Source organism: Rana temporaria, chromosome 1 (genome assembly GCF_905171775.1).
Source record: "Rana temporaria chromosome 1, aRanTem1.1, whole genome shotgun sequence".
Taxonomy (NCBI): Eukaryota; Metazoa; Chordata; class Amphibia; order Anura; family Ranidae; genus Rana; species Rana temporaria.
Genome location: NC_053489.1, coordinates 390,380,695 through 390,404,061, shown reverse-complemented (window position 1 = coordinate 390,404,061; position 23,367 = coordinate 390,380,695). Strand labels below are relative to the sequence as shown.

General features: G+C 48.0%; 1 protein-coding gene across 7 annotated transcripts in view; it reads left to right on the top strand.

Annotated features, from left to right (window-relative positions):
* REXO1 (RNA exonuclease 1 homolog) overlaps positions 1–23,367 on the top strand; it is a 213,213-nt gene that overhangs the window by 55,467 nt on the left and 134,379 nt on the right. For 5 of the 7 annotated variants that reach the window (XM_040322586.1, XM_040322585.1, XM_040322587.1 and 2 more), the window contains exons 4-5: positions 261–570; positions 21,606–21,736. In XM_040322586.1, coding sequence (XP_040178520.1) covers positions 261–570; positions 21,606–21,736 — 441 coding nt within the window. The remainder of the gene's footprint in view (positions 1–260; positions 571–21,605; positions 21,737–23,367) is intronic. The other 2 variants (XM_040322589.1, XM_040322588.1) reach the window with 2 other exon arrangements.

Sequence of the window (23,367 nt, the reverse complement as noted above, 5' to 3'; positions counted from 1 at the left end):
GAGCAGTTTGTAGAAGTGATTTGCTATTGTAATCGCGTAGCACAAATTAGACCTATAGTTGTGTTTAAATCACTTTTCATACAATTCATTGTTACTAGCTGGCAATAATGATTTTTCATAGGTGAGAAATTGCTGCTACCTAATCAACCAACTGACATGGTCCATACAGTGCAGGAATACATTTTCAACCACCATCCTAAAATTCTGCTCAGAGAATCTATCAAACTATTTACTACTAGTATATATTTTTTTTCCATCAGGCTGATTTATCCAGTAAACATGTTGTCCGTCCATATCGCCGTCCCACACCACAAGAAATTTGTTATCAGAGAATTCAGAAGGCACAGGAGCAGGCGGCACAACTTATGTCTCAGAAGGCACAGGAGCAGGCGGCACAACTTATGTCTCAGAAGGCACAGGAGCAGGTGGCACAACTTATGTCTCAGCAGAAATCCAGTCGACTGAACAGCAGTGTTCAGAAGTCCCCCCTGTCTCTGCCAGGAGATGCAAAACGAATTGCTCGTGTGCCATCCTCTCAGTCTTCCACCACTTGTCAATTGCTTTTGCCAGGTAAGCTGAAAATTAAATATTTGTATGTTTGACATGCGAGTGATCCCTAAATTTAAACGTATGTGAGCACCAGTATTGTCAAAAAACTAGATTGTGTTAGTACTCAAACCAGGAGCAAAACTATTTTTTTAAAGCCCGGCTCCAGGAAGCTTAAAAATGATCCCTTACAAGTAGGGCTGCACTGCAAATGATTAATTGCTTGTTTAAGTCTAGGGGGACATAAAAAAGTCTACTTATCTGATCCTCTGTGCTGCTAGACTGGACCCTGCAACATTTCTCCCCCATGCTCCACCTGTTGAAGGTCATAACTTCATCAAGACCAACGCAGGGCCCATAGCCCTGCATTCAGCATTATGATGCTGGAGGACAGTCCACTGCTGGAGCATGGGGGAGCACCATCAGATGGGGCGAGTGGAAAGTCGGGTAATTTTTTTTTTTTTTTTTTTTTTTATAAAGTGTTTCCTCTTCACTAAACAAGCAGTTAACCTTTGCAGTGTAAGCATAGCCCCACTGCTAGTAATAATTTTCAAAGTTCCTGGAGTTAGGCTTTAAGGTTTTAAAGTGGAGTTCCACCCTGAATTTTTTTTTTACCAAAAATCCCCCCAAAAAAATTGAAGATTTTTTTTTTTTTTTTATATATATATATACTTACCAGAAATAGTGGTTGCTATGCGGAAGTTTGTAATCTTCCTCTTCATTGTCCGCGGTGGGTCTTCTTCCTCCGTCCTTGTCACGGTGTCTTCTGGTGAATGGGGCGCGCTGCCTTCTGGGAACTGTGTGTATCCCAGAGAGCAGCTGGCCCATTCACAAAGAGTTGCGCGGCTCGCGCATGCACAGTAGGAAATGGGGAGTGGAGCCGGAAGATGCTAGGATCAAGGGATCGTCCTCGGGGGGGGGGCTGACATCGCGGGTGAGTAGGACAGGTAAGTGTCCTTATTAAAAGTAAGCAGCTGACTTTAACCACCTCCATACAGGGCATTTTCACCCCCTTCCTGCCCAGACCAATTTTTAGTTTTCAGCGCTGTCGCAATTTGAATGACAATTGTGCGGTCGTGCGACGTGGCTCCCAAACAAAATTGACACCCTTTTTTCCCCCACAAATAGAGCTTTCTTTTGGTGGTATTTGATCACCTCTGCGGTGTTTATTTTTTTCGCTATAAACAAAAGAGCGGCAATTTTGAAAAAAAAACACTATCTTTTACTTTTTGATTTAATAAATATTTTTTTTTTTAAACCTTTTTTTCCTCAGTTTAGACCAATACGTATTCTTCTACATATTTTTGGTTAAAAATCGCAATAAGCGTATTTGATCTGTTTGCGTAAAAGTTCTAGCGTCTACAAAATAGGGAATAGAATTATGGCATTTTTATTTATTTTTATTTTTTTTTACTAGTAATGGCGGCGATCTGCGATTTTTTTTTTTTTTTTTTTTTTTTTGACATTGCGGCGGACATATCGGACACTTGACAAATTTGTGGGACCATTCACATTTACACAGCGATTAGTGCTATAAAACTGCACTGATTACTGTGTAAATGTGACTGGCAGGGAAGGGGTTAACACTAGGGGGCGCTGAAAGGGTTAAATATGTTCCCTAAAGTGTGTTCTAACTGTTAGGGGGACTCACAAGGGGAGGAGATCGATGTGTGTTCCTCTGTACTGGGAACATACATCAGTCTCCTCAGCGCTGACAGGACATGATCTGTGTGTTTACACACACAGATCCATGGTCCTGCCGTGATTGCCGGTGCCCGGCGGACATCGCGGCCGCCGGGCACACGCACCGTGTCCCGAGCAATGCGGGACCCGCCAACGTAATTTTACTATGACTCGGTAGGGAAGAGGTTAACCACTTCAACCCCGTATATACCATATTGCTGGTCAAAGACCAGGCCACTTATTGCAATTCGACACTGCGTCGCTTTAACTGACAATTGCGAGGTCGTGCCATGTGGCTCCCAAACAAAGTTGGCGTCCTTTTTTCCCCACAATTAGAGCTTTCTTTTGGTGGTTTTTGATCACCGCTGCGGTTTTTAGTTTTTTGCGCTATAAACAAAAATAGAGCGTCAATTTGGAAAAAAATGATTTTTTTTGCTGTAATAAATATCCCCCCCCCCCCCCCAAAAAAAGTGTGTGTGTGTGTGTATATATGTATATATAAAAAAGTCTTTCCTCAGTTTAGGCTAGGCCGATACGTATTCTTCTACATGTTTTTCGTAAAAAAAAAAATCGCAATAAGTGTTTGATTGGTTTGCGCAAAAGTTATAGCGTTTACAAAATAGGGGATTAATTTTATGGCTTTTTTTTTTTTTTTTTTTTTTACTAGTAATGGCGGCAATCAGCGATTTTTATCGGTACTGCGACATTATGTCGGACACTTTTGACACATTTTTGGGACCATTGGCATTTTTATAGCGATCAGTGCTATAAAAATGCATTTATTACTATAAAAATGCCACTGGCAGGGAAGGGGTTAACACTAGGGGGCGAGGAAGGGGTTAAGTATGTTCCCTGGGTGTGTTCTAACTAAAGGGGGGGGGGGGTGGACTGACTTGGTGAAATGACTGATCGTTGTTCATACATTGTATGAACAGACAATCAGGCATTTCTCCCCTGACAGGACCGGGAGCTGTGTGTTTACACACACAGCTCCCGGTTCTCGCTCTGTAACGAGCGATCGTGGGTGCCCTGCGGTGATCGTGCCTGCCGGGCACGCGCGTCGGCGTCAGGGGCAAACGGGGGGCGCGCGTGCTCGCGCCTATGGGCTGCTCGGCGAGATGACGTCGATCTACGTGATCTCGCCCAGCAGAGCCGACCTGCCGCCGTAAAACTGCGGCGGCTGGTTGGCAAGCGGTTAAAGCTGCTGACTTTAAAAAAATAAAATAAGTCGGAGGTGGAACCCCCCTTCAAGAAGAGGTGCAAAAAACCCTGTAAATATTTAGTGTCGCTAAACCCACATCATAAATAAACCAATCAATGAATGCTGTATTACATGTTGTTCTTACTCCGTCACTATGAGATTTGTATTATGCAAAAAATAAACTGGTTGATCTTGCTGTTCCTGTTCCCTATCTCCACCTTCTGTTCGTGGCCCCATTCCAGCTAGGGATATTGCATAGCAGTGTTGGCATCTCTGCACATGCTCAGTTTTAAGTAAGCTGAGTATTTCCTTCCTATTAAATCTGAGCAGCCTATAGTGTCACACACATGTGGGCGTATACACAGTGGTAAATGACAGCTCACTCCTCCTCTATGCCCACTAACCTGCTAAACAGTGGAGGTGGGATATTACATGTAGATCGATTAAGGCATTACCTCCCTATTATTCTAAGACACGGGCTGGAAGGGTGTGACAGCCTGTGACTGGCACAAATCTCTTCACACCATGTTCTTGCCAAAAAATAAGGATTTGATTTAATTTTTAGCATACATTGCATCAGAAAGTCTTTCAGTGAGAATTACACTTGGGTAACATAGTTATAAGAAGTAGGAAGGGCTTGTTCGACACACTGTACAGTGGTACTTTTGAGCCTTGCTTGTAGGTTAATTTCATCAGGGACTCCCGAAATTATCTACCCCAGATAGCCTCTAAACCAGGGGTCTCCAAACTTTTTACTTCGAGGGCCACATTCTATATTTTACACATATTCGCGGGCCGGAAACATAATTTATAAATAAATCCACAGTAGAAGAAGAATAGAATATAATTTGACTTACTGCTGACAGCAGGATTGGATGGTGCTCCTATATTCTTTGCTGGCACCTAAACGCTGGAGCATCTTGCAGCGGGGCTAAACTTCCAGCGTGCATGAGGCTTTACATCCGTGTCACCATCATCTGTGTCCCCATCAGTCTTCCCATTCATCTGTGTCACCATTCATCTGTGTCCCCATCAGTCTTCCCATTCATCTGTGTCCCCATCAGTCTTCCCATTCATCTGTGTCCCCATCAGTCTTCCCATTCATCTGTGTCCCCATCAGTCTCCCCGTCCATCTGTGTCCCCATCAGTCTCCCCGTCCATCTGTGTCACCATCATCTGTGTCCCCATCAGTCTCCCCGTCCATCTGTGTCCCCATTCATCTGTGTCCCCATCAGTCTCCCCGTCCATCTGTGTCCCCATCAGTCTCCCCGTCCATCTGTGTCCCCATCAGTCTCCCCATTCATCTGTGTCACCATCAGTCTCCCCATCCATCTGTGTCACCATCATCTGTGTCCCCATCAGTCTTCCCATTCATCTGTGTCCCCATCAGTCTCCCCATTCATCTGTGTCCCCATCAGTCTCCCCATTCATCTGTGTCCCCATCAGTCTCCCCATCCAACTGTGTCACCATCATCTGTGTCCCCATCAGTCTCCCCGTCCATCTGTGTCCCCATCAGTCTCCCCATCCATCTGTGTCACCATCATCTGTGTCCCCATCAGTCTCCCCATTCATCTGTGTCCCCATCAGTCTCCCCATCCATCTGTGTCCCCATCCATCTGTGTCCCCATTCATCTGTGTCCCCATTCATCTGTGTCCCCATCAGTTTCCCCATCCACCTGTGTCCCCATTCATCTGTGTCCCCATCAGTCTTCCCATTCATCTGTGTTCCCATTCATCTGTGTCCCCATCAGTCTCCCCATTCATCTGTGTCCCCATTCATCTGTGTCCCTATCCACCTGTGTCCCCATTCATCTGTGTCCCCATCAGTCTTCCCATTCATCTGTGTCCCCATTCATCTGTGTCCCCATCCACCTGTGTCCCCATTCATCTGTGTCCCCATAAGTCTTCCCATTTATCTGTGTCCCCATCAGTCTTACCATTCATCTGTGTCCCCATTCATCTGTGTCCCCATCAGTCTTCCCATTCATCTGTGTCCCCATTCATCTGTGTCCCCATCAGTTTTCCCATCCACCTGTGTCCCCATTCATCTGTGTCCCCATCAGTCTTCCCATTCATCTGTGTCCCCATCAGTCTCCCCATTCATCTGTGTCCCCATCCACCTGTGTCCCCATTCATCTGTGTCCCCATCAGTCTTTCCATTCATCTGTGTCCCCATTCATCTGTGTCCCCATCAGTCTTCCCATTCATCTGTGTCCCCATCATCTGTGTCCCCATCATCTGTGTCCCCATCAGTCTCCGCATTCATCTGTGTCCCCCATCAGTCTTCCCATTCATCTGTGTCCCCATTCATCTGTGTCCCCATCCACCTGTGTCCCCATTCATCTGTGTCCCCATCAGTCTTCCCATTCATCTGTGTCCCCATCAGTCTTACCATTCATCTGTGTCCCCATTCATCTGTGTCCCCATCAGTCTTCCCATTCATCTGTGTCCCCATCAGTTTCCCCATCCACCTGTGTCCCCATTCATCTGTGTCCCCATCAGTCTTCCCATTCATCTGTGTTCCCATTCATCTGTGTCCCCATCAGTCTCCCCAATTATCTGTGTCCCCATCCACCTGTGTCCCCATCAGTCTCCCCATTCATCTGTGTCCCCATTCATCTGTGTCCCCATTCATCTGTGTCCCTATCACTCATCAGGCTATCCCCACAAATTGGTGTCCCCATTAGAGCCCCCCCATCATTTATCCGAGTCTCCCTGCACATTTGTGTCCCCATCACAGCCCACCCCCGCCTGCATATTTGTGTCACCATTAGAGCCATCAGCCCCCCTCCTCACATGTTTGTGTCCCCATAAGAGCTACCAGCACCCCCACATTTGTGTCCCCATCAAACCCCACAGATATTTGTGTCCCCATCAGAGTCATTACCCCCCCCCCCACATTTATGTCCCCATCAGAATCATCAGCCCCCCACATTTGTGTCCCCATCAGACCCCACAGGTATTTGTGTCCCCATCAGAGTCATCACCCCCCCCCCCATATTTATGTCCCATCAGTCATCAGCCCCCCCCCCACATTTATGTCCCCATCAGTCATCAGCCCCCCCCCACATGTATGTCCCCATCAGAGTCATCAGCCCCCCCCACATTTGTGTCCCCATTAGAGTCATCAGCCCCCCAAAATTTGTGTCCCCATCAGTCTACAACCCCCCCTCCACGTGTGTCCCCAGCAGAGTCATCAGTCCCCCAAAATTTGTGTCCCCATCAGTCTGAAAAACCCCCTCCACGTGTGTCCCCAGCAGAGTCATCAGCCCCCAGATGTTTGTGCCCCATCAGCGCCATTCAACCCACCCCCACACAAGTGTATCAGCCCCCCTCCTTGCATATGTCCAGCGCGTCTCCACTCTCCATCACTGGCTGTGCAGACCTGCTGCATCTCCCGACTCCCGCCCCGCTGGTATTACACACTCGTTACTGGTTAACAGCGAGGCGGGAGCAGGGAGGCGGCAACAGGTCTGCCCTAAACACCTCATTGGCTGCTGGGATGCTGTGGTCCCAGCCAGCAGCCAACACACAGAGGTGTACGTTTAATAAACTGTGATAAGCCGAGATCACGGCTGATCACTGCTTATCACAGAGCATTGCCGGTTTAATAAACTGTGATAAGGAGCAGAGAACACATTCTTCACTTCACATCACAGCACATGGATGTTTTGTCACAAACGGACAGTTTAATAAACTGTGATCTGAAGATTTCACAGCTCTTCACCTGAAATATCTCCCTTCCAGATTCACCAGCTCAGAGGTGGAGAATCTGGGAGAGAAGCTGGTGTGATAAGAGGAAGAAGGCTTATTTCTTCCTAATTTCAACACCAGTGGGTTAAAAATGAATATTAACAACAATATACACGTGTGTGTGTGCGTGTATATATATATATATATACATACAGTATCTATATAACGTGTGTGTGTATATATATATATACCGTATTTATCGGCGTATACCGCGCACTTTTTTGCCCTTAAAATCAGGGCAAAATTGTGGGTGCACGATATACGCCGATACTTGCTTCCCGCACTGTGTTTGAACTTTGCCGCTGATCCCTGCTTCCTGCGCTGTTTTTGAACGCCGCCGCCGACATATACCGAGCGCAGTATACTCGGGTACAGTTGGCCAGGCTCGGCTCCCTTCTAGGTTATGCGAGAGGAGCCGAGCGTGCCCCAGTGTACTGCGCTCGGTATATGTCAGCGGCGGCGGCGTTCAAACACAGCGCGGGAAGCAGGGATCGGCTCAGAGACAGCGCGGGAGCAGCAGGGAGGACACCACGAAGGCCGCAAACGGACGCCAGACCGGACAAGGCCGCCGATGGACGCCAGGCAAGACGCCAAAACTGTAAGTAATAAAAAATAAATAAAATTCAGGAATTTCACTTCCAGAGTAGTGCGCACAATAGGCTGATAAATACAGTATATATGTATGTATATATATATATGTGTGTATGTGTATATGTATGTGTATATATATGTTATCACATGTCTGAAAACATTAATTACATGTTACATAATCTCACAATATCTCACGAGATTACAGGCAGTCCACCCACTTTTACACAGATCTCGGCTGTTTTGAGAGAAAAAACTTCACCTCTGTTCACCATCTGAGAACTGAAGTTCTCAGTTTATTAAACCGGCTGCAGAGGAGATCATTTTCCTCCTGAGAACTGCTGTGAACTGAACGGAGAAAAAACTTCACAGTTTATTAAACGGACACCACAGTGAGACGCCGGGAGGGATTGCGGGACCTGCGCTGCATATTGCCTGGGGCGAATATGCAGCGCAGGTTCCACAACTAACAGGGAAACTAAGGATTCACGCTGCGGGCCGAAAGAAATGGCCTGGCGGGCCGGATGTGGCCCGCGGGCCGTAGTTTGGAGACCCCTGCTCTAAACTACAGCAGACCATGGGACACTTCTGCTAGCAGCTGCATCCGACTTCACCCCACAGTGATCAGACTTGGAACCTAGTGCTTTTTCTCTTCAGTTCATGGACGGACACAGCAGCAATTGACCTTGGGGTATTATCCTCCCTTTTAGGAGATTGACTAGGCAGAAAAACAGCATGTTAAGTGTTAAAACACTCTACACAGTACAGTACAGTACCTCCCCAGGGTGCGGATCCCTCGGGTACATCCCTCTCTCTGCATCATGCAGCCTCAGTTTTTTTTCTGCCTAGCAAAAGGAGATGACATGGCTCCTCTGGGCCCATGTGCTCTGGAGATTTTTTTGCGATTTTCTCGCTTTTCTTTTTTCCTGCATTTTTTTGGATCCTGGGATCTACAATCAACTGCTGACTGGGTGGCAGGCTGGATCCTTGTAGTCCCCCCATGTTCGGCCATCGAGCGTGTGTCGGCCTTTAGCTACGCGCTGGGCCGTCCACGACATGCCCTGTTGCTCCAGGGGTGGCCGGTGAGCAACAGAGCACACATATGACCGGCTCTGTCTGTGTCACAGTGTGCCGGGCCGACAGCCATGCCGTAACTGCGCGGACGTTGGTTCTGTCCGGGATGTCTCCAGCCGGTGGTCGCAGGACGGGTAAGTAGCAGTCCCCTTGCCTTGGCATGGTGGTGCTACTAATGCATTCCTGGGGAGGTCGATCAGGGGTTCGCCCTACTTTCCTCTCTCCCTTCCTCTCCCTCCCCGCATTCTGAGTGGTTGGCCGTGAGGTGGGGGGGTCCGCCTGGGGGGCTCCGTCCTGTGGCTGGGGGCTGCGGCTTTGTCGGGTGCTGTGTGGTCTTTATTGTTGCCGTGTGTGCGGGGGGGCCTGCCCGGGTGTTTACTGTGTGTTCTGCACTGTCACGGCCGCCATTTTGCCGGCACCTTTATTGACGATCAGGGGCCATTTTCTTGTAGCCTGCATGCTGTTTTTTGCATGTCGGCGGCCATTTTGGAAGGGGTTTTGCCTCTAGTGGCCAAAATTATGGCGCGAACGGCTCCAGCACACTTCCTGAGGGACGGCACAGCACGGACAGCGCTCTGGGCAGTTAGTAGCAGCAGTACAGCCTGGTCGGGTGGTGAGTCCTCTGGGGGGTCCCCTGTTCTCTGCTGCGGCCGGGAGGTTTGACTGTGGGTCTTGCCTTGCAGTCCAAGTGCGGCAATTGGGTGGGTCAGCATGGCGTCCGAACCGGAGGCTTCCCCCCTAGACATGCCGGAGTTAACCCTTGGTGCCCCTGCTCCTGCGGCCTCTGTGGATGCTATGACGGCAGTCCTTGAGGCGTTTGTTGCCAGAATCGAAGCGGCGAGTGGCCAGAGGGGGGGTTAAAAGCGCCCCCGCCTTCTTCTGGGGATGCATCTGACACGGAATCGGACCCTGCTACTGCGTCCGGCCCTGGCTCCGTAATGTCAGAGGATGCAGGCTTAGTCCACACGGACAGTGAGGATGACTCTGCTTCAGGGTCAGCGCACGATAGGGCGCTTGTTGGAGCTCTTATCACTGCGGTGCGAGATACTCAAAAGCTTGAGGATTCGGCGGAGGCATCAGAGATGCCGATCCCTTTTGGGTTCCACAAGCCGGCCCGCACTGCTAAAGTGTTTCCTTGTGTTCCTTATCTGGACAAATTTTTGTACAAGGAATGGGATCGGCCGCAGAAAGTTTTTCTGTTCCAAAACGCTTTGCGGTCCGTTACCCTTTTGAGGAGGACTTCCTAAAGAAGTGGACCTCTCCTCTGTCAGTGGACCCCCCGTGTCCAGACTGAACAAGGCGACCACGTTGCCTGTGGAAGAGGCTCCCGCTTTTAAGGACCCCGCAGATAGGAGAGCTGAGGCTGTGGCCCGCTCCATGTTCACAGTGGTGGGGTCGGCGGTGAGACCGGTCTTGGCCGGGGTTCTAGTGTCACAGACACTGAACAGACGTTACTGAACGGGCAAAGTTGTTGCTTCAGGAGTTGGAGGCGCATAATGCCTCTGAGGACTGTGTGGCGCTGGCCGACCAGTTGGTGCAGGGCCTAAAATTTGTCTGTGAGTGAGCCCTGGATACGCTTCCCTTGCTCTCCAGGGCCTCCGCCTATGCGGTAGTGTTACGCCGCCTTGTGTGGCTGAAGTGTTGGTCTGCGGACCAGTCTTCTTAAAAGGCCTTGGTGGACTTACCCTTTAAGGGTGAACGGATTTTTGGGGCGTCCCTGGATGACATCATAAAAGATGCCACAGGAGGTAAGAGTACTCTGCTCCCACAAGCGGGTAAAGGTAAGGAGCCTCGCCGTAAACAGGCGAGGCTCCTTACCCCAAGCGTTTTTTTTTTTTCGTCTGCCCGGTGCGGCAGGTAAACGTTTCCAGGGCGCTAAGGCCCTGCAGAAGCGCCCCTGGTTCCGCAAGCCCAACAAGCCTGCGGATAAGCCTGCTTCCGCATGAAGGTCTGCCCCCGCCCGTCTCTCGGGGGGGGGGGGGCAACTTTGCGAATTCACAGCTCGGTGGAGGTCTCTTCTTTCCGACCGGTGGGTTTGCAAAGTAGTTTCCTCGGGGTACAAGATAGACTTTCTCTCTTGTCCACCAAACAGATTTCTTCCTTCCAACCTCCAGCTTCCTCCGGAACGTCGGGAGGCCCTGTCAGGGGCTGTTCAGGATCTGCTGGTCAGGGGAGTGATTGTGACGGTTCCTTTGCTGGAACGGTTTCAGGGGTTTTACTCCAATCTGTTTGTAGTCCCCAAGAAGGAAGGGGTCCGTCCAATCCTAGATCTCAAGGCCCGCAACTGTTTTGTCAAGGTGCAAAAGTTCAGGATGGAGTCGGTTCGCTCTTTAGTGGCAGCACTCCATCAGGGGGATTTTCTGGCGTCCTTGGATATCAAGGACGCGTACCTGCATATGCGCAAAGCACCAGAGATTTCTGCGCTTTGCGGTCGGAGAGGGCCACTTTCAATTTGTGGCCCTCCTTTTCGGACTGGCCTCGGCACCACGGGTTTTCATCAAGGTGCTCGCTCAGATTCTGGCCCTGCTGAGGCAGCACGGGATCGCTATTGTAGGATACCTGGACGACCTTCTCCTAAAGAGCTTCTTCAAGCTCAGAGTTAGAGGAGGATGTGTCTTATCACCTGCCAGACCCTCCGGGAATTCGGTTGGCTGCTGAATGTCCAAAAGTCGGTGTTGGTACCGTCTCAGCGTCTGGAATACCTGGGGTTGGTCCTGGATTCCTCGAAGGCGAGAGTTTTCCTTCCAATGAAGAAACTTCAGACACTGCAATCGGCGGTACATCGGTTGGCGACCCAGAAGTGGTCGTCGCTTCGCTTTTGCATGCGGGTTCTGGGTCTGATGGTGGCCTCCTTCGAGGCGGTTTCGTATGCTCAATTCCACACTCGAGTGTTACAGAGAGAAATTCGGTCGCGTTGGGACAAGCTCCCTTCGTCTCTGGATTACCAGGTCTGGGTGAGTCACCTAGTCAGGTCCTCCCTGGTGTGGTGGCTGACATCTCCGGTACTTTGGGCTGGAAAATCGTTTCTGCCGTGCCATTGGACGATGGTCACGACGGATGCCATTCTCTCCGGCTGGAGGGGGTGTCTGGGGTGTCCAGTCAGCCCAGGGGCGCTGGACTCGGGAGGAGTCCCGTCTGCCAATCAATGTCCTGGAACTCCGGGCAATCAGGCTGTGCCTCTCCAAGTGGTCTCTGGGTCTGCATGGTCGACAGGTCACGATCTAGTCTGACAACGCCACGGCTGTGGTGTATGTCAATCATCAAGGGGGCACACGGAGCTCAGCTGCATCGGCGGAAGTCGCTCACATTCTCCAGTGGGCCGAAAAGAACGTTCCGGCTCTGTCGGCCGTGTACTTTCCGGGGGTACAGAACTGGCAGGCGGACTACTTAAAACGCCAAGACGCTAGACCAAGGAGAATGGTCGCTACACCCGGATGTGTTTCAGAATCTGTCTGTAATTGGGCACTCCAGACGTGGATCTTCTGGCGTCCCGTCTCCATCGGAAGGTGTCACGGTTCGTGGTCGGGTCAAGAGACCTGTGGGCAGACGCACCATGGGGGTCACTATCGCCTAATCTACGCCCCCCCCCCCTGAAGCTTCTTCCTCGTCTGCTACGCAGAGTGGAAGCCGAGGGGATACCAACAATCCTAATCGCTCCAGATTGGCCTCGCCGTCCCTGGTGCGTCTGGTGGCAGACGTTCCTTGGCGCCTGCCTCTGCGAGAGGATCTTCTGTCGCAGGGTCTTTCATCCTGCTTTACAGTCATTGGCTTTAATGGCGTGGCTGTTGAAAGCCAGGTGCTGTCGGACTCGGTGATCTCTACCATGCTGCGGGCGCGGAAGTCTACTTCCTGGAAGATTTACCATCGTACGTGGAAGGCTTACATCTCTGTGTGAGGAGATGAATTGGCACCCTCGTACATACATGATGTCCCGGATTCTGCTGTTCTTACAGCGTGGAGTGGATCAGGCTCTCGCCTTAAGTACGGTTAAGGGGCAGATTTCGGCCTTGGCTGTTTACTTTCAGCGACCCTTGGTGGCGCACTCTCTAGTGCGTACGTATGTGCAGGGGGTTTGACATTTGGCCCCTCCTGTGCGTCCTCCACTGCCTCCATGGGACTTGAATTTGGTTCTCTCGGTGCTTCAGAAGTCTCCGTTTGAGGACATTCTGAAAATCCCTTTATTGACTCTTTCCCAGAAGGTGTTTTTTCTGGTGGCAATTACTTCGGTCAGACGGGTTTCTGAACTAGCGGCCTTTTCTTGCAAGGCTCCTTGCTTGGTCATCCACAGGGATAAGGTGGTGCGGCAGCCGCAGCCGTCATTCCTTCCCAAGGTTGTTTCGGCCTTTCACATTAATGAGGACATTGTTCTTCCATGCTTATGTCCTCAGCCGACGAACCCGAAGGAGGCCACGTTACATTCCTTGGACGTGGTTCGAGCCCTACGGGTGTACCTGTCTGCTACGGCTCCGTTTTAGAGGTCAGATTCACTGTTCGTGTCGGTGACTGGTACTAAGAAGGGTCTGGCAGTCTCGTCGGCCACCATTTCTAGGTGGATCAGACAGTTTGTGCTTCAGGCCTATGCCCTAAAGGGGCGGGCGCCCCCCTTCCCGGTTACGGCGCATTCAACCAGGGAGATTGGGGCCTCTTGGGCTTTCCGCCATCAAGCGTCTGTTTTACAGGTGTGTAAGGCAGCGACCTGGTCGTCAGTCCACACCTTCTCAAAGTTTTACAAGGTGGATGCGAGTGCATCTTCGGATGCCTCCTTTGGCTGCAAGGTTTTGCAGGCGGCTGTTTATGGTTGAAGTTCCTCCATTGAGGAACTCTGGTTTGTTTTGGGGTGAAGTTGGTTTGCTGTGTTTTTCCCACCCCTCGATTTTTTTTTTTTTTTACACTGCTTGGGGATGTCCCTAAGGTCAATTGCTGCTGTGTCCGTCCATGAACGGAAGAGAAAATAGGATTTTTGTACTCCCCGTAAAATACATTTCTCGGAGTTCATGGACAGACACAGCACCCATCCTTTGTTTGTACTGCTTGTTTACGAACTGAGGCTGCATGATGCAGAGAGAGGGATGTACCCGGGGGTTCCGCCCCCTGGGAGGTACTGTACTGTGTGGAGTGTTTTAACACTTAACATGCTGTTTTTCTGCCTAGTCAATCTCCTAAAAGGGAGGATAATACCCCAAGGTCAGATGCTGCTGTGTCCATCCATGAACTCAGAGAAATGGATTTTACGGTGAGTACAAAAATCCTATTTTTATGGGCTAAACAGTTTGCCCTTTTTATTCTTTATTTTCTTTTAACCTTTTCGCTGCCAGGCCCTGCACTCCACGTTTAAACTTGGCTGGTCAGACCATTTTTCAATTTTTATTTTTTTATTTTTTTTATTCTTCCCTTACAACTTTCAGAGTTTGTAAAAAAACAAACAAAAAAAACGCAACCATATATTTTCTGAAAGCACATGAGAATAAAAAATAAAGTGCTACTGATTTTTAGGGCGCAACGAGATTTGCATAAATGTTAAATCAATTTTTTCATTTTAAAAAATATACTAAAATCATTATTGGCAGTTAAAAACGCAGCACATTTTACACAATTCTTACCTGAATTGCTACTCCTTTTCAAAACACATGGATGAGAATGAATGGTAATGCAAGCGCATTACCATGCATTTTCTAAACAAACGGAAAATCATAACTTTTTTTGCGGGTTACTGTGCATTTGAAAAGCATGACATGCATTTTCTTGTGGATTGCCATGCATTCAGAAATGCGCAAATGGGAACGCAGCCTAAATGGTAATACAAGTGTAATGTGTATTGCCGCATGTTTTAGAAACGCAAAGCGTATGTTTTCGGTACGGGTTGCCATGCATTCAAAAGCAAACCCAACCTAATAAACTGAGCGCCGCGTGTTTGGTGGGCAGAGCCATGCATTTTCTGTGCGGCTTCATGAGCCCTCTTAGGCGGAAATAAGGGAAGAGAAGGGCCAGGGCTGCTGTGCGCAAAACATTACACAGAGCAGGTAAATAGAACATGTTTGCCATTTGTAAAAAATAAATAAAATAGCTTTTAGAATCACTTTCACTTTCGCTTCCTGCTTTTTCCCTATTCACTGCAGAGAGGAATGGAGTATGGGCAGGGATAAACCTTTCCATTGCTCTCCTTTCACCACCCACATGAAGGCCCAGAAACACACACAGTAACCCTAGTATCACATTAGGTGAGTCAATTCACTTGGTATATAAGGGTTTACAACCAGTTTAACCTGATGCGGGCCGCCCCACACACATTTACTGCAGCAGAGCGGTGACACTGTGCAGAATCACAGGCACGTAATTCTGTGCTTTCGGGTCTGGGGCGCGCAGTCGGCGACCTGCTCAGCTGTAATTAAATACAGCGGGAGCCAAACATTCACTGATGATTCGAGGCACAGGAAGAGTGACGATCTTCTTTTGTAAACAAGGCAGATCACAGTTCTGTGACAAGGGAAGGCAGTTATCTTGTGTTTCTAAGCAGAAACGCTAATCTCTGCCTTCCAACAGTGCAAGCACCCTCCACAGTTAGAAAGCACTCCCTAGGAACACATTTAACCCTTTGAGCACCCCTGATGTTAACCCCTTCTCTACCAATGTCATTAGTACAGTGTGTATATTTTTTTTAGCACTGATCACTGTATTAATGTCACTGGTCCCCTAAAAAGTGTCAGTTTGGTGTTTGATTTGTCTGCTGCAATATCAGTCTCCGCTATAAGTCACTGATCGCTGCCATTACTAGTTACCAAAAATATGTATCAGAATAAATATTGGCCTATATGTTTTTATATCCGAATGTAAAAAATAGATTTTTTTTTTTAATTGTCTGCCTATTTATTTTTTATAGCGCAGAAGTGATCAAATGCCACAAAAAAAAACTCTATTTGTGGGGGGGAACAGGCACAATTGTCAGTTAAAATAACGCAGTTCCTTATCACAAAAAATGGCCTGGTCATGAAGGGGGGTAAACCTTCCACTGCTGACGTGGTTATAGTAATGAACGTATTTTTCTCTTATCGTCCATGGACGGACACAGCTCCTTAAATCTTGACAAGTGGGTTATGTTCCCTGTTTACAGGAGAGGACTAGGCAGAAACATGTTAGATAATTAAATACATGTTACTTTAACACAGTTGAACAGCCCCGCCCAGGGGGCGATCCCTCCGGACATAACCCTCCTCCCTGCAGTATGCAGCCTCAGTTTCGTTCTGCCTAGCAAAGGAGAAGGACGTATGGCTCCCTTTTGAGCCCAGCACCCTGAGGAGAAACTTTTATTTTATTTTCATTTTTTCTTGAAGAATCTTCTTTTAACTGTTGGCTGAGAGACAGGCTGGATAATATAGATCCTTGTAGTCTACTCAGTCAGACCAGCGAGCGTGGGCACACCTTTGCAAAGAGGCTGGGGTCTGCCACGACATACCCCATGACTCCTGGGGTGGCCGGCGAGCTTTCTGCTCCGAGGTCCACACATGACTGGGCTGTGGTCTCGCTCACAGTGGACTAGGCCGACAGCTACCTCCATTGCGGTTGTAGGTCTGTCAGGAATGCGGCAGCGAGTCCTGGCTCGGACGGGTAAGTACAGTCCCTCCCGCTTAGGTGGGTTGGTACGGCTGGGCATTCCTGGGGTTCGGGGGTCCTCCTATCCCCCCTTCCCTGCTCCTTTTCCCTCTGCTGCATTGCTAAACATTGCCGGTGTCGGGGGGGGGGGGGGGGCTTCCTGAGGGTACTGTGGTATCTGGCCTGCGTTTTTTTTGTACTTGGGGCTCTTTCCCTGTGTTTTTTTTTTTTCACTTAGAAGGCTAGAAGGCTTTCTCTGTTTAAATGCAGCATTTTGGCGCCAGTTTTGGGGTATTTTCAATTGCATTGAAAACTCCCATTGGTGGCCATTTTGTCGTAGCCGCGCTATGGCGCAGCTTACATTGCGGTCGGCCATTTTCCAGTGGCCGTGTTTTGAACACTCGGCGGCCAACTTTGAGTGGTCCTGGCCCCTAGTGCTGAATCCTACGGCGCACACAGGTCTCTTCAGATGCCGCACAATTTACCTCACGGTTTTTTTCCTCTCCACGCGCTGTGTACTGAGGGCGGATGGTAGCGCTGGGCAGTCTCCTCCTGTGGTGAGTGCCCTGGGTACCCCTGGTCAGCGCAGCAAGTGGGTGGGATACCCTAAATAGGGCCCTAGGAGCTTCCGTTTTTTTTGTTTTGTTTTGGAGTCTGGGTCCCTTCCCCAACATGCTTGTGGTGACAGCAGGTGTTAACACCTGGGATTCCCACAGACTTTTTACTGTTAATCCTGGACACTTTTGTACCAGGGCGGGGGTTAAGAGTGCCCCCTCCCCCCGTTATCCCCTGGGAAATGCTCTGTCATGGAGCCATGGACCAGGTACCTGGGTCGGTGCATGATAAGGCACTTGTGGGTGCGCTTCTCACTGCTGTAAGGGACTCCCTTAAGCTGGATAGTGCAGCTGGGCTTTCGCTGAGGGCTCAGTCTTTTTTGGGTCACACAAATCAGACCACTCTGTGTAGGTTTTTTCCTTCTGTGCCCTTCTTTGATAATTTCTAAGATGTGGAATGAGAAAAGCCGCAGAGGGCTTTTAAAGTCCCTCACCGCCTGGCGGTTCGCTGCCCCTTTGAGGAGAGCCTTTTCAAGAGGTGGGCTTCTTCTCTGTTGGTGGACCCTCTGGTTGTCATGTATATGTGACCACTCCCCCTATTACGGGAACCCCCACTTGTATGGATCTGTCTGGTAGGAGATCCGAAGTACTGACCTGTTCCATGTTTACCATGCTGGGGTCTGCCTTTCGGCCTATTGTGACCACTACTCTGGGGTCTGTCACTCACTGAGTGAGCATTTTGCACCAGACTGTGGAGGAGCGCCGACTCTCTCCCGAAGTGATTAGGCCAGCGGACCAGCTGGTCCAGGGCCTTGTATATGTCTGCGATGCTTCACTGGATGCCGCGCCCTTGATATCCAGGGCTTCTGTTTCAGAGATGGTTTTATGCCGCCTTCTCTGGTTGCAAGGCTGGTCTGCTGGCCAGGCCTCTAACATACACCCTGGCGGATTTACCCTTCATGGGTGGGAGACCTTTTGGGTCCTCGCTGGACGACATTATCAAGGATGTCACTGGAGGGAAGAGCACTCTCCTTCATCAGTCCTCCAGGGGGAAGGAGCCCCGCCGCCGGCCGGGTCCTTCCTTTCCCACGCCAAAGCGTTTTTTTCCTCAGTCAGGGTCCACTGGCAAACCCTCCCAGGCTGACAAAGGCTCAGCTGAGGGACTAGAACGTCCCTGGGTGCGTAAGCCTATCGCTCCGGCACCCTAACCTACCTGTCTCTGGGGTGGGGGGTCGGCTTTGCAGGTTCACAACTCGGTGAACCTCCCTGCTCTCTGACCAGTGGGTCTGCGAGGTGGTCTCTTCGGAGTACTAGATAGGGTTCCTTCCTATCCACCAAACTGATTTCTTCCCTCGTATCTCCCTCTCCCAGCTCGTCGGTCTACCTTGGGGCAGTGTGGGACTTGCTAAGCTGCGGGGTAATTTTACCTTTCCTGCAGGACTAGAGGTTTGAGGGATTCTATCCGAATCTGTTCTCGGACCCACAGATGAATGGGGTCCGTCCGATTTTGGGCTTCAAGGGCCTATGATGCCTTTGTGAACGATGGGTATTTCCGCACGGAATCCATTAGTTTGGTGGTAGCTGCGCTCCATCTGGGGGACTTTCTGGCGTCCTTGGACATCAAAGACACATACATGCATGTCCCATTTTGCGCAAGTCAGTTTTCTGTGCTTCGTGATTGGGGAGGCCCACTGTCTGTCAGTTTGTGGCCATTCCTTTTGATCTGGCGTCGGCACCAAGGGTTTTCACCAGGGAGCTCGCACTTATCCTAACCTTGTGGGACAGCGAGGCTTTGCCATCGTGGGCTACTTAGACGACTTTCTAACTCAGAATTAATGGATGTGTCTGTAGCCATTCAGACCCTCTGAGAATTCAGGTGGGTGTTAAACATTGGAGTTGGTCCTGGTTCCGACTCAGCGTACCTGAATTTAAGAGACCTGGGTCTGTCCGACTTGGTCATCTCAACCATGCTGAGGGCACGGTAGTCATCCTCTTGAAGGATCTACCGCTGCACCTGAAAGGCCTACATCTCTTGGTACGAAGAGAATGGGGTGACGTCCATGGACGTACTCGGTGCCCAGGGTCCTGCTGTTTTTACAACTTGGAGTGGATCTAAAAATTGCTTAACGCACCGTTTGGGGGCAGATTTCAGCCTTGGCTGTGTTCTTTCAGTGGCCTTTTTGCGGCCTGTTCCATGGTGGGTACCTTTTTGTGCAGGGGGTTTGTCATATACTTTTCCCTCTTGGCCCATCTCTTCCCCCCATGAGTTTTGACTCTGGTGCTCTCTGATCTTCAGGAACCTTACTTTTGAAAACATCAGAGATTTTCTCTTGACACTATCCCAGAAGGTGGCCCCTTTAGTGGCCTTTACCTCTGTCAGAAGGGTTTATGAGTTAGCAGTCTTGTCTTGCAAGTCGCCATGCTTGATCCTCCATAAGGATTAGGTGGTGGTGCGCCCGCGACCTTCCCTTCTTCCGAAGGTGGCTTCCGCCTTTTGCCTGAATAAGGACATTGTTCTTCCATCCTTATGTCCTCGGCCGGCGCATCCTACGAAGGTTTCTTTTCATATTTTAGGCGTGGTACACGCCTTGCGGGTGTACCTGCCTACTAAGTCTCCGTTTCGGAGATCTGACTCTTTTTCTGTCGGTGTCTGGTCCCCAAAAGGGCCTGGCGGTCTCGTTGATCACCATTTCTCGGTGGATCAGGCAGACCGTCATACAGGCCTATGCTCTTAGGGGGCGGGCCCCCCCTTTCCGGTCACGGCACTTTCGACCAGGGCAATTGGTGCTTCCTGGGTTTTTATCATGCGTGCGAGGTGGCGACTTGGTCGTCCGACTTGGTCGTCCGTTCACGCTTTTTCCAAAATTTACATGGTTGCTGTGAGTGCATCTTCTGATGCTTCTTTTGGCCGCTAGATTTTGCAGGCGACTGTTTAAAGTTGCACCTCCTTCGTTGAGCTCTGCTTGTTTTAGGGTGAAGTTACAATTGGTTTTACTGATACTGTTCCCACCCCTCGTTTTTGACACTGCTTGGGGACGTCCCACTTATTAAGATTTAAGGAGCTGTGTCCGTCCATGGACGATAAGAGAAAATAGGATTTTTTGTACTCACCGTAGAATCCTTTTCTCTGAGTCCATGGACGGACACCGCACCCACCCCTCCTTTTTAGGTTTGTACTGTTTGTTACGAACTGAGGCTGCATACTGCAGGGAGGAGGGTTATGTCTGGAGGGACCGCCCCCTGGGCGGGTCTGTTCAACTCTGTTAATGTAACATGCATTTAAGGCTTCATTTCCACTGGCGTTTTTACAGCCACTTTTCTGAGCGTTTTTTACAGCTTAAAAACGCCTGTCCATGTTATTCTATGGCATCATGCCCACATAGACGTTTTTGAGCTGCAAATGGCATAGGCGTTTTTGAGCTGTAAAAAAAACGCAGGACCAGGGCGTTCTGAAGCTCCAGAGTAGAGCTGTAAAAACGCCAGACGTTAAAAAATGCTCAAAAACGCGCAAAAACGCGACCGCGGCATTTTTAAAGCTGCAGCTCACAAAAAATTTTTTTTTTTTTTTTTTTTACAAAATAAACATGGACAGGCGTTTTTAAGCTGTAAAAAAGCCTAACAGTGGCTGTAAAAACGCCAGTGGAAATGAAGCCTTATAGTCATGTGCAATTCGTTTAGTTTCTAATTCGTTTTTTAACAAAAATTCGGAAATTCAGAATTTTTTATCTCTGAATTTTTTAATTTCCAAATTTTCGTATTTCCGAAATTCGGAAATTCGGATTTTCAGGAATACAAACATTTTTCGAATTTTAGATTTTAGAATTTTCAAAATTCAGAAATTTCGATCTTTTTTTTTTTTTAATTTTCAAATTTTCATATTTTTTCGGAAATTCAAAATTCGGAAATGAAAAAATTCAGAAAAACAAATTCGAAAATTCAAAAAATTCTGAATTTTGAATTTTTCAATTTTCAAAATATCTAATTTTCAAATTTGTTGTTTTTCGAATTTTTGTATTTCCAAATTTTCATATTTCCAAATTTCGAATATATTTAAATTTTCGAAATTTGGAAATACGAAAATTGGAAAATTGAAAAATTCAAAAAATAAAAAATGTAAAAATGAAAAATTCGTAAAAATGAAATCAAATTCAAAATTGTAAAATTCGAAATTATAAAGTTCGAAAATGGGAAATTTCCAAATTTTTAGAATTTCCGAAAATTTGTTTTCCTTTCATTCGTTTTTTTTTTTTTTTTTTAGGAAAATTTGATTTTTCAATTTTTTATTTTTGCTTTTCTGAATTTCCGTATTCTGAATTTTACGAAAAAAGCAAAAAAAACGAATGAAATAAAAATTAAAAAAACTAATTTTTTGGCAGTGCACATGTCTAGTATTTAATCATCTAACATGTTTCTGCCTAGTCCTCTCCTGTAAACAGGGAACATAACCCACTTGTCAAGATTTAAGGAGCTGTGTCCGTCCATGGACTCAGAAAAGGATTTTACGGTGAGTACAAAAAAGCCTATTTCTTTCTTTTTTTTTTTTAAAGATAATCATTTAAATACCTCATGACTGTGATTACTGGCTTTCCAGTGCTGATGTATTATATTTTTCATGCAGAGAGAAAGAGAACATTATCAGCAAATAGTGCTTCGACAGCTGCTCTCAAGATGCAAACTCTTACTGGCATGGCATCAAAAACCAGCTCCACAACTGTACAAAAAAGACAAGCACATATACCATCACTTAAGGTATATTGACTTTGTTAGCTATAAGTGTGCTACACTTTATTTGCATTGCTTAGGCTGCTTCCATTCTCTTCTACCCTCTAAATATGTTTATTTGACCCAATGAGCAGGACCATACTGTTTTATCTATAGCATGTGGTCTAAATTATCAAAAAAGCCTTATGCGACACTGATGCTGTGTGTGTGTTCACTTGAGTAGGTACTATGTGTGTGTTAGAGCTGCACAATTAATCGTTAAATTGTGACCTCGATTCAATCCCCTGATGATCTCCAATGCAGAGTTTGTTACGCTGCAAGAATAGTGATCTATCTTCTCCCCCCCCCCCCCCTTTTTTTTTTTTTTTTTTTTTTACTTATCTTTTATTTAATGTGATCTATCTTCTAAGCAAAAAAATTGGGATTCTCATTTTAGCCAGAATTGGGCAGCTCTAGTGTGTGTGTGTGTGTGTGTGTGTAATATATATATATATATATATATATATATATATATATATATATATATATATATATATATATATATATATATATATATATATTAATATTATAATTTAGTAAAACCTTGGTTTGAGAGCGTTTTGCAAAATGTTTTAATAAATCTTTACCTGATATACAAGCGATGTCTTGATATAAGTGTACCGTCATGTCACAACTGAGTATATAAAAGAAGAGGAGCCTCTAAGTGTAGCAATGTGGTTACATTTAATGAAGGTACAACATTTTGCAACTTATTGCTACACTTAGGGGTGCCTCTCTTCTCTTTTATACCCTGTAAAAAAAATGCTTTGATATACAAGTGCTTTGGATTACAAGCGTGTTTCTGGAACGAATTATGCTCCCAAACCAAGCATATCATTTTGGAGGCAGAGGCCCTGAGACCCGGTTCACACTGGGGCGACTCATCAGGCGACACAGCCGCCTGACAAGTCGCGTCCCATTGTAGTAAATGGAACCGTTCTAATAGGAGCGACAGAAGTCGCTCCGACTTAGAAAAAGGTTCCTGTACTACTTGGGGGGCGATTCGGGGCGACTTGCATTGACTTCAATACTGAAGTCATTTTGCAAGTTGCCTCTCAAGACGTCTTGAGATCGCCTTGCCGAGGCGCCCCCAAAGTCGTGTCGGCTGTGTGTTAACCGGCTCTTATAGTTTAATGTACAGCTCTCCTGAGCGTAACCTCCATGCAAGGTTTGCATTGACAAACCCGTGTTTAATGATTGATCATTAATATCTGCAGGTGTTGACCTTCTGATTGCTCCTATGCAAACTGTCCTGCAGCTTGGAGCAGGTAAGGGGGGGGTTTGCGGGACTTGTTCCGTCGGCAGGCCCCCCGGGGGAGATTCTGGTGTTTTTAGCCTGGGTATGCTCTGCATGGGCGAATGGGTCCACTATGTCAATTTATAGTGACAGGATGGTCTAGTCACCCCAGTACCTAACCCCCCTTTTTTTGTGTGCCTTTTTTTTTTCCTGCTGCTAACCCTGGGCTGCCATGACAATAGGTCTAGGGCCGGATTGTCTTACCTCCAGGGTTGTTTGTCACTTCCGCTATCTGTGAGCAAAACTTGATAGGCACGCGCGCCACACATGGAGGAGGACGCCAACGCTGGAGGACTTCCAGCGTTGGCGTCCTCCTCCATGT